This window comes from Nothobranchius furzeri, chromosome 1 (assembly GCF_043380555.1).
Source record: "Nothobranchius furzeri strain GRZ-AD chromosome 1, NfurGRZ-RIMD1, whole genome shotgun sequence".
Taxonomy (NCBI): Eukaryota; Metazoa; Chordata; class Actinopteri; order Cyprinodontiformes; family Nothobranchiidae; genus Nothobranchius; species Nothobranchius furzeri.
The window spans coordinates 109,659,256-109,669,627 of record NC_091741.1 but is presented as its reverse complement, the minus strand read 5'-3'; the positions used below and the strand labels follow the sequence as shown (position 1 = coordinate 109,669,627).

The following is a 10,372-nucleotide window of genomic DNA, read 5'->3' as shown; positions in this document are numbered from 1 at the left end:
AACACAAACAGCGCTCTCGACCGTTCCGGCTTAGTTTTAAAGAAAGTTTGACCAAGTGCCATAAAATTTGAATTTATTTTAATGTTTTAGTTTATTTACACACCTAGCAGAGAGAAACATTCACTTTAAAAAAAGGCAAATAAAATAATTAGCAGTATTTTCAGAGTGAAAAACAACCTGTCTAAATGTTTTTGTTCTGTATGTTACATGTGTAATGATTCATGATGATTGGATAGTGAATGATATTCTGTTCAGTATTCACAGCAATTATTTCCATACACGATCCTAACCTATGTCATTGTAAAACACAAAAAATGATCACACATGCAAAAAAAGATTCATTTTTGAACAAGTTTGCTTGAAGATAACCAGAGTAAAAAGCAGCAATCGAACAGCACCGTTGGACATGTTAGTGTGTTTGTTGGTAAAACACTCACATTTTTCAGTAAAAGTAAATGACCCATGTCTCATCCTGCAATGCAACAGTCTGATTTAGAAAAAGACAGTTTGATGACCTGCAGGATGCGTCAGCTTTACTGACTTCATCACACCATCGGCTCTTCACAGCTGAATCAGGTCATTTACAAGCTGCTGGTCATTTTATGTGATCACCTGTAATCATTGTGACTAAAATGTCATGTCAGAACATGATGCATTTTTACAGAAATGTAGACAGTTAGGGTAATTATGAACATACACCACGCTGCGCTCATTGTTTTAGCAGATACATTTTATTTCTCCTCACGCTGCAGCGATGGAAGTGTCGTCCAGCTGTCGACCCTGAGGCTGAACACAAACAAATCCAGCTTTAGTAAAAAAAAATTAGTCTTGTATTCCGTCTATCATGTGCATCCACCCAGAGCCGTTACCTTTACAAAGATGTGCTGAGGCAAGAAGCGTCTGAGAGCGAGGCTGTTAGAGTCAGGGCAGCGCGGCAGGCAGACGTTCAGCTGTGGGAGTGTTTGGTAACCCGCCATCAGGGGGTAATAATTATACAGCATCTGCTGCTGGGTCCCAGGGAGGATACGCAGACGCACCTGAGGATCAGAAAACATCACAGGCCTCATTTAGAAAGCTTGCTTGTGCACAAAACAGGGTCTGAAAACTGCAAGTTATTTTTTATGCTAACTTTGTGATTTATAAAGAAAAACTTGACAGGAAAATGTGTCAACTTTAAAGCTACAATGGCAAATCTGCAAAACAAGCTAGCTTAAAACAGTTTTTTCAATCCTCTTAACAACATTCTCACATAGTATAACAATAAATATTTTGTGGAGATTAAAAAATAATGTCAAAGAGGAAGCAAATGCATCCTTTTTCTGAATGAAAGACAAAGAGATATTCCACCCAACTTTGAAAATTTGAATGTTGATATTTCCGAGTTAGACAAGTGTGAAATAATAACTTTATTCTCCTGACACAGCTGTACTCCTTTAGCTTAGCATAAAACAGACTATGTGAATGGATCCAACTAGCAAAGTGAGTAAAAAAAAGTCCTGATCGCTCAGTCAGAAGTGATCCCATTTCTGCTTGGTGACCTGAATAATCAGACTGAATGTAAGTGAAAATAATTAGTAACATGAAGGAATCACAGACGCCATTTTAGACTTGGGACTACTTTATGACAAAGCAAAGCTGTAAGCCTCTGCTGAAAGGCAGCCCCAAAGACACATGCTTCTGTAAACACAGCTGCACATTTTGTTAGTGAACCGACATAAAATAAACACACACACACACACACACACACACACACACACACACACACACACACACACACACACACACACACACACACACACACACACAGTTTAGAGGCATAAAAGAAAATTTTTTAAGCTAGCCTACTTTACAAATTTGTAGCTTTAAATACTCTTTTCTATCAAAATTAGACTCAATATAGGTACCAGAAAAAGTATCGTCCAGGTACCAGCACTGGAAGCCAGGTATCAGGAAAGTACAAAAAGAAAATCTAAAGGTCCGTAACATTTGTTGGACTGATCCTGACTTCACCTGTTTGAGTCCAGAGAACATGAAGGCATCAGATGGTTCCACAGCGATCTCTACCTCCTGCACCAGGGCTGTTCTGTTCTCAATGTGGTAACGAACTGGAAAGGACTCTCTCACTCGCCCAAATGACGGTAAATCTGCAACAGAACAGAGAAAAACCCAAACCCTTACAGTCAACCGGACTGAAACCATTAGCTGCAAACACAAAAAAGCCACCCTGCAAGGCCAGGAGGTTAACACGGCCTGTGCTGACCAGCGGTGATGTAAACAGGAACAGACTCCAGGATCACATGAGGGAGACTGACTGTGGTCTGGATCAGGGGCCCGTCTGGACCAGAGGCCTGCCTGTTTAACAGAGCGAGTGACAGATTTACACACTCACCATTCTGTGTGTGTGTGTGTGTGTGTGTGTGTGTGTGTGTGTGTGTGTGTGTGTGTGTGTGTGTGTGTGTGTGTGTGTGTGTGTGTGCATGCGCGCGTACCTCCTCCATGATACTAGGTACTGTCCTGTCGCTACAGTGTTGGCGCTGTTGGTCCCAGATGGACATCGAAGACAAAAACACTCACTGGCACACTCACCAGTCTGAATAACCACTGAAAATCAAAATACACACACGTCAGGATGTGAATGTGAAGTCTGTGTGGTGTAGGACTAGAACCGGGTCTGGTACCATGCTGCAGCTGTGACTGGAGCTGAGTCGTGCTGCTGCTCAGTGTGAGCAGCTGCAGGGAGGAGGAGCTCAGCATCAGGGGCCACGGAGACAAAGAGACCAGGTCTGTCATCAGCAGGAAGGGAATGTCCACCGCTACCTGCTCCAGAGGCTCAAACTGAAAACACACACACACACACACACACACACACACAAACACACGCCTTCTTCTCATTAAAGCTGCACCATCATCAGTCTATCCATCCTGGTCTCTCATCCTCTACTGGGACATGAGACTCAAACAGGTCTCAGTGGTGACGATGAAAACAAAAGGAAAACCAGAGAAAGCTGCCCACCTTGGTAGATACAAACTTGACTGACACCTCAAACGGGACGACCGTCTCTATGGTTACCATCTCATCCTGGAAGACAAAGGAAAACAAAGACCTAATTAGGAAAACCCAGAGGTGGAGTGATGTTTTAGGCAGTGAGACTTAGTCCAACTCAGAGACCTTATGGCATCTGCACACAATCTGTCGTCCTTCCACTTCTGTGTCGATGCTGTAGGCCACCTGAAACAGGAAGACCCTTGGCCCAGTGGACGCACACCTCACAAAAACACACCTCTCCAGCTAGAGTCAAGCACACACAGACAGAAAGAGAAATCACTGTCCCTCTGCTGCTGGGTAATGCAGACAGGTGCGCATGTGTGCGTGTTCAGGCAGAAGTGAGCACCTTTTCTCCAGGTTTCAGGTCACCCAGAGGCACATCGGTGAGCAGAGCTGGAGCACCATCGTCACAAACGCTGGAGCCGTCGAGGGTCACATGGGTAGCTAGGCCCAGATTTGCATCCTGGCCTGGAAAAGACACGATGACCAGGATGACTGCGTATACTGGTGGTTGTGTTCTCTCAGTACACACACACACACACACACACACAAAAACACACACACACGACTAGGGTCGGGCATCGAGCATCGATTATGTAACTGAACGGAATGACTGTTTTTTTTCCTCCTCTGCTCAAGACTAGTCTGCATGAGATAAGTCTCAAGGTCTCGTGCATTCCTTCTAACCTGCTTATTTTCAGCTCAACAGAAGAACGAAGAATGAACTCTTTTCTTTTAATTAATCAAAGAACTCTATTTTAATAAAGCTAATCCATCAAAGTGTTAGTCAACAAATAAGATGTGACCGATCTGTGAAATCAAAATATTAATTACTTTATTATAATCCTATAGAATATAACGGTACTGTGACTTTAAATATTCCAACAGGACTCATTTCACGAAGCGTTAAAAAGACATGACACATTCCTTTCACTGAGCCAATCAGAATCTAACAGATCTGACGGAGGCGTAGTTCTGATGGTGTTTGGTAATTTTTCATTCGACAATAAATCATAACATCCAAAGTATAAAACTATGCCATGTCAGCTCTAACGCCAGCTCAAAGTGTTCCAGAGAAAGTGACGGAGTGGCCAATCCTGATCTATACTCTTCAACCGAAAGAACAACGACAAGCTGGAAAAATTCATTGCTATATCAACTGCGGCAACAGTTCCTTTCAGAATAAAAGCTGAACCATCAAGAGCCAGGCTTGGGTCTCACCAGACGCCAACAAAATTGCCGTGACCCAGAAGTAACTACCAGGGCCTCTGCCCCCCCCGCTACAATGAGCCCACCCACTAGAGTTGTTTATCGAGTCGAGTCAAGCCGTGCTCAGTAGTGGGAAACCCTCATTATCTAGTATCAGTTTACCTGGTTTGAGACCTGCTGTCAGTCTGATGTCTTGAGCCACAGCCGCCTCCTGTGACTGGACAGTGAAGCAGATGCAGTACATTTCATTCTTGAGGACAGGAGGCTGGTGGCTCAGGTGGACAGAGATCTTTGGGATTCTGGATATGATCCTAAACACGAGAAAACAAGCAGAAATATCCACATGAGCAGCTGTTCAGTTACAGGAAGAGTGTTAAAAATGAAAGGTTTCTGATGACATTACATGGTGCTATGTTGAACAGTCAGACTGTCCCAGTCAAGCTCCTGACGTGCCCCAAGGCCACGCCACCACCTGCGTGATGACCTGCTGGCCTGCAGGGCCTCCTGGGCTGAAGCAGTGTCTCCACCAGCACCTCTCCAGCTCAGAAAAACACAGCGGCCACTGTCGCTGCCCAGCACCAACTCAATGCCAGTAATCTGTGCGTGCACAAATGACAAACACGCAGTTAGCTGCAGTTCAGTCCAGGGTCTTCCTGTCAAATACACAGACTTACCTCTACCTTTTTACCAACGTCTTCAGTTTTAGCTACAAAGCTGAAGTTGCAGCATTTAGTTTTCCCTGGAAGGAGGGTCAAACTGTCAGGACCCTGTGACTTTGCTGCACACCACTGGTTGTATTCCTAAAAATGAAAATACAAACACAAACCTGACGCTCGTTGACACTTTATGGGAGAAGGACTGCATGTAATCTATGAGTAGATTGTATTTAGATTGTAGGTATTGACCTTGTGTATAAAATCACGTGTAGACTGTGTGAAAGCTCGGGGCAAACTGTTTAAAGTATGGACCACGTTAAGACTAAAGGTTGGTTTATGCTTGACGCGTCCGCGAGGTCCGCACGGCTCCACGCGGAAAAGTTGCGTCATTTTGCGTCATTTTAACAACCACGCCCCTCCACCGCGCCTCCGCACAGCCCAAAATTTCCGCACCGCGCACCTAGGAAATTGTCTAACCACGCGGACGGTCGGACGCGGAAAAACATGGCGGACCGGCAAGAACTAGTTATGGCAGAGGTTCGTAAATACAGACATTTGTATGATTCAGCTCTCAGAGATCACCGTGATCAACATGTTGTTAATAATTCTTGGAGAGAAATAGCTCGCACTGTCGGAAAAGACGAGAACGCTGTTAAAAATGCTGGAATGCCATGTTGTAAACAGTAATTTCTACTTCTACTATGGTGTAGTGTTGGATGCATGCCGTAGAGCTCCATGCTGCCCCCTACAGTTTGGGAGAATATTGGCTCACCGCAGAGACGAGCCGCATGAACCATAAAAGCTGCGAGTTGTGAAGCGCGTTCCATCCGCGAGCCGCATCACCGCGTGGAAAGTGAATGCGTCAAGCATAAACCAAGCTTAAGATCATGGGTGGTCTGCATATTGACTGCAGGTAGTCGTTGTTGGACTGTGTACGACGGTGGCACAGGAGTTAAGTGCTTGTCCCACAATCGGAAGGTTGCAGGTTCGAGCCCCGCTCAGTTTGTCACTGTTGTCGTGTCCTTGGGCAAGACACTTAACCCACCTTGCCTGCTGGTGGTGGTCGGAGGGGCCGGTGGCACCAGTGCTCAGCAGTCTCGCCTCTGTCAGCGCGCCCCAGGGCAGCTGTGGCTACATCGTAGCTCATCCCCACCAGTGTGTGAATGTGTGTGTGAATGGGTGAATGACTGGTTGTGTTGTAAAGCACCTTGGGAGGTCCCAGGACTCTAGAAGGTGCTATATTAAATACAGACCATTTACCTTTTACTAAGCTATGGGTAGACTATGTATACCATGCTTAAAGTGTGTGTACTGTGTGTAAATGGTGTGTAAACCACATATGAACAGCAGGAAGGCTGTAGATCATGTGTAGACTAGGTACAGCATATCTAAGCTGTGGGCATACTATTGGTAAACAACACATAGAGGGATCTTAACTATGGGACGGAGTAGTAGGTTTGTGTGATCATCGACTGACTCGTGTTTAAAGAGGTTATATTCCTTGAAGTACTTTTTGTTTCGCTTTCCCTTTAAATATTTAGAGCCAATAAAACATCAAAAACACGTAGGGATATTTAGCCGATTACAGGTTGTTGGACCGGTATTGGCCAAATAGAAAGTTGTATGTAGATTGTAGCCAACGTCAGCCTGAATGGCCAACTTTAAAGAGCAACACTGATGTTAAACGCTTTAGAGGAAAGGATTTCACCCAAGAGATTTACTGGTCCTGTGTGGAGTACCTGGTTACTGAAGCTAACAGCTAGCTTGTTGAAAGACACAGGATGAGGACAGTCTGCTCGAAGGAAGACCTGGAGCTGGATGGACTGGTCCACATGGAAACTTGGAGACTGGAATTTGGCTTTGCACTGGACTGAAGTCAGGATGGAGAAACGGCACATTAAATCAAATATGTAAGATTTAGTACTGCACAAAGGCTTGAACAGCTATTTTCTGTTAGATTTAGCCTCTAATGATCTGGACTAAATTAAAACGGCATGTTGGGGTTAGTCTTCATTGCATCTTTGTATATTTAGAGAAAGCGTGTAGAGAGAGGAGCTGTGGTGCTGCGTGAGAGGCCTAGAGCAGCACAGATGTTAGAGAACATGTATGAGAGCTGTGAGGCAGCAGTGAGGTGTGCTGTAGGGTGGAGGTGAGACGGCATCAAGCTTTGGTGACAGATGTTAGACAGGAGTTTCCATGGACTATGATGTTGCACGTGACAGTAATCCGCAGTGAGAGCATGGTGGAGGTGAAGGGAACGCTAGAGAGGTGGAGATAGGCACTGGAAGAGAGCAATGAAGAACAATCCATGTGTGTAAATGAGAGGAACACAAGTGGAATGGTGATGTGACGGAGTAGCAACGGAGAGGGTGGAAAAGTGGTGAAGAAGCGTGTGAAGAAAGATGGAATGAAGCTGGGTGGTGTGAAGGTAGGGGAGGCAGAAAGCAGGACTAAATGGAAACAGATGATTCGCTGTGGCGACCCTTTAACGGGTTTTCTTCTATAGACTCTGGCCGTTTTCTCACCAAGCTAAAGTTCTAAATTCTGTTCCTCAGCAGACTGTGCATGTTGTCCTCAAAAACAGTAAAGCTGGACAAGTGGAGGGCTAAAGAAGTGCAAGGTCTATAGACTCCAGCAGAAAATCAGACCCTGAAAGTCTTCAATAGAAACAAACCCAGACCTAAATCAGAAACCCGAACAAGAGCTGCTTCTGTCTTCAGCTTCTAGCTACCCGCTGCTGGAATCACCTTCAGGCTAAAATTAGGGATGCACCGATATGACATCTTTGGGCCGATACTGCTATCCGATATAAAGATCACTGTTATGGCCGATAACCAATAATACTGACATTAATCATTCTAAAAATCAGCAGATTTTCTATAGAATGAAAATGATTAAAGCTGAATTTACGTTATTATGTACACACAACACACACATTTAGGGTTCAGAGATGATATCATGCACCGTTCACATGACTAAACAAATACACATCACCCCCCTCACCCTCTGAAACAGGCAAACAAATGGAGACGAGATGGAAAAAAATATTGGTTGTTAATATCGGCCCGGTTTAATTTATTAAACCGATATGTTGAAAAATGACTCACATCGGCCGATACCGATATTGACGCTGATATATTGTCCATCCCTAGCTAAAATCCAACTTCTCTCTTCTGAATGATGTCATTCTAATAAAAACACCTCCAAGCATGCAGTGTGTACTGACTGAAGGGGACGTAGTCCTGAACTTCTATGGTCAGCTCGTTGGATCCAGCCAGGGCCGTTCGGTCGGTCCACAGCGACCTGGCGGCGCTGACAGAAGATGGGTCACACTCAGGCTCGGCCTCCGGGACCTCGTTCTAGATAAGAGATGTAAGAAAAAGGCTCTGCTACACACAGCTATGATACTGTAATGCTAGTGACGTGCTGCTCAGCCTGTTGGGTTGGGTCTGTGGAGTCTTGGTACCAACCATTAGGACTCGGAAGAGATTTTTCTGGATCCTGGATTTTTGCTCCTCCTTTAAGGTAGAAGCTGGATGGGAAAAGATGAAACAGGGTAAAAACGGGTCCTGTACTAGCTCTTGTTCCAACAGTGGTACCTCGGCCCAGCAGCTCCATGCTGTAAATGATGTAGTCCTTCACACTGGCCATCAGATAGGCACAACAAAGAGCTGTGTTCAGGATGGCTGTCAGAAGACCCCACCAGCGCTCGGTCCGATAGTCACACATCACGTAATCCAACAGCCTGGTTCAGAACAAAAACAGGTCATCTATGCTCTGGGACCCCAACAGGGTCTCAGAGTTAACAGGGTCTCCAAAAGTGCTGCAAAGATTGGTCCTGATGACACTGACTACCAAAATCATCGAAGCATTTAATAGATCGTTTACTTTTTGAAGCTTCATTTTTCTCTCAAAACTGCAAATTGAGCAAATAGAGCAAACATTAGGGTTGTTTCTCCACCCCATTGTGCATTCCTGAAGCTTCTAACCTACTGGAGTGGATATTCTCAGCAGCAGGTAACGTCTGCTCTCTAAAGGGAGCAGGTCTGCCTCCAGAACATGTAGAAAGGCCAACCTTTCTGACATATGTTATGTGCAAATTATTACACAAGTCTCTGGACTTTGTTTTATTTGAGTCAGATCATTTATTTTTGGTCTCCATCAGAGTCCCCAACAGTGTCTCCATTAAGGTCCCTAACATGGCACATTTGTGTTAACCGGTGCAGCCAGTCACTCACTTTAGGGCTTTAATGTAGTCTTTAGCGTGGTAGTATTCCTCTCCCATCTGGACCACTGTGATGGGAAAAAAAAATAACTTATCAAGTCACGGGGATTTATGGGGATAAATTATGCAAAACTCACTAGTTGCATCTTTCAGTACTGCCTGCCTCTAAACACTCCAAACAATATATCTGTTTTCTGCCAATGTTTGGTTTAGGAATACGTTCCTAAAACGAGCCATTTCAAAACGTTTGCACCGAACTCCCTTCAACTGTGAAGCCCGCACCCACCAAAACCAACGAGAATCCAACATTTTAGTTCACCGAGAGGTGAAGGAAGGAGGGATTGTTTTTCGGCTGTCCAGGATGTGCCTTATACTCCCCCAGAGGGGCTGATGGCTGGGGAGAGGGATTACCCCCCCGCAATCTGACTCAATGGACTAACCCAGTAATTCTTAATTAGGTGCGAGAGAAAACCACATCTTTCCTCCTGAATCCAAAGTTTGACTCTCTGGCAGACTACCCTCTCCAGAACCCTAGAACAGACCATATAAGGGAAGCTAGGAGTGTTATACTCTGTGGATGGACACCCTGCAGGAAACCAGCATCCCAGTCTGCCAATCCAGTGGAACTGCCCCCAATGTCCATGCACTGAAGCAGCCAACACAATCCCACCAAATTTAGAGTCTTAAGGAACTTTGGACAATGACCCAGACAGTGAAGCGTGACCTAACTCTGCTCAGGAGTACGTTTTCTCTGTAACCAGTGTGGTGCTGACACGTGTGGGTTTTATGGGACACAACCTCAGTGATCACCGGATTTAAGTCATTTGGATGTGACAGTGCACATCTGTAATAGGAAGCAGGAATGTGACCCCTGATGCCCCATGTTTTCTGTGGTAAACGCCCAGCCTATCAAGGAATGGGTGGGCGTGGCCAGCAACCACTCGTTTTCCTTAAAGCAACAGAATCTGACAATCTGAATCTGGAGGGTACTGAAAATCTCGAGAATTAAGTTGGTGAGATTGTTTCATGTGAGACGGATTGTATGCAAGAACTTTTGATTTTAAAAAGGTCTTATTATGTCTCCTTTAATAACAACAAAACAAGGACCCCATGTCATCATCGTCACCCCTCATCACCATCACAGGTTTCAGTTTTTTATATCTAAAAAGGAAACGGAGGATTCTCAAACGTCCACTTGACAAAGCGAAATGCTAACACCTTCATCTCAGACAGAAG

At 44.9% G+C, this 10,372-nt stretch overlaps 1 protein-coding gene across 2 annotated transcripts in view; it reads right to left on the bottom strand.

The window, feature by feature from the left end:
* Positions 1 to 61: 61 nt before the first annotated feature.
* Positions 62 to 10,372, bottom strand: part of trappc11 (trafficking protein particle complex subunit 11) — a 35,667-nt gene continuing 25,356 nt past the window's right edge. For both annotated transcript variants that reach the window (XM_054738873.2, XM_015961101.3), the window contains exons 14-30: positions 9,150 to 9,204; positions 8,511 to 8,656; positions 8,382 to 8,443; positions 8,138 to 8,270; positions 6,651 to 6,781; positions 4,930 to 5,055; positions 4,659 to 4,852; positions 4,418 to 4,566; positions 3,393 to 3,514; positions 3,170 to 3,289; positions 3,014 to 3,079; positions 2,679 to 2,835; positions 2,490 to 2,601; positions 2,261 to 2,352; positions 2,011 to 2,144; positions 870 to 1,037; positions 62 to 786 (exon numbers count right to left, since the gene is read on the bottom strand). In XM_054738873.2, the coding sequence (XP_054594848.2) occupies positions 742 to 786; positions 870 to 1,037; positions 2,011 to 2,144; positions 2,261 to 2,352; positions 2,490 to 2,601; positions 2,679 to 2,835; positions 3,014 to 3,079; positions 3,170 to 3,289; positions 3,393 to 3,514; positions 4,418 to 4,566; positions 4,659 to 4,852; positions 4,930 to 5,055; positions 6,651 to 6,781; positions 8,138 to 8,270; positions 8,382 to 8,443; positions 8,511 to 8,656; positions 9,150 to 9,204 (2,012 nt within the window). In that variant the 3' untranslated portion in view covers positions 62 to 741. The remainder of the gene's footprint in view (positions 787 to 869; positions 1,038 to 2,010; positions 2,145 to 2,260; positions 2,353 to 2,489; positions 2,602 to 2,678; positions 2,836 to 3,013; positions 3,080 to 3,169; positions 3,290 to 3,392; positions 3,515 to 4,417; positions 4,567 to 4,658; positions 4,853 to 4,929; positions 5,056 to 6,650; positions 6,782 to 8,137; positions 8,271 to 8,381; positions 8,444 to 8,510; positions 8,657 to 9,149; positions 9,205 to 10,372) is intronic.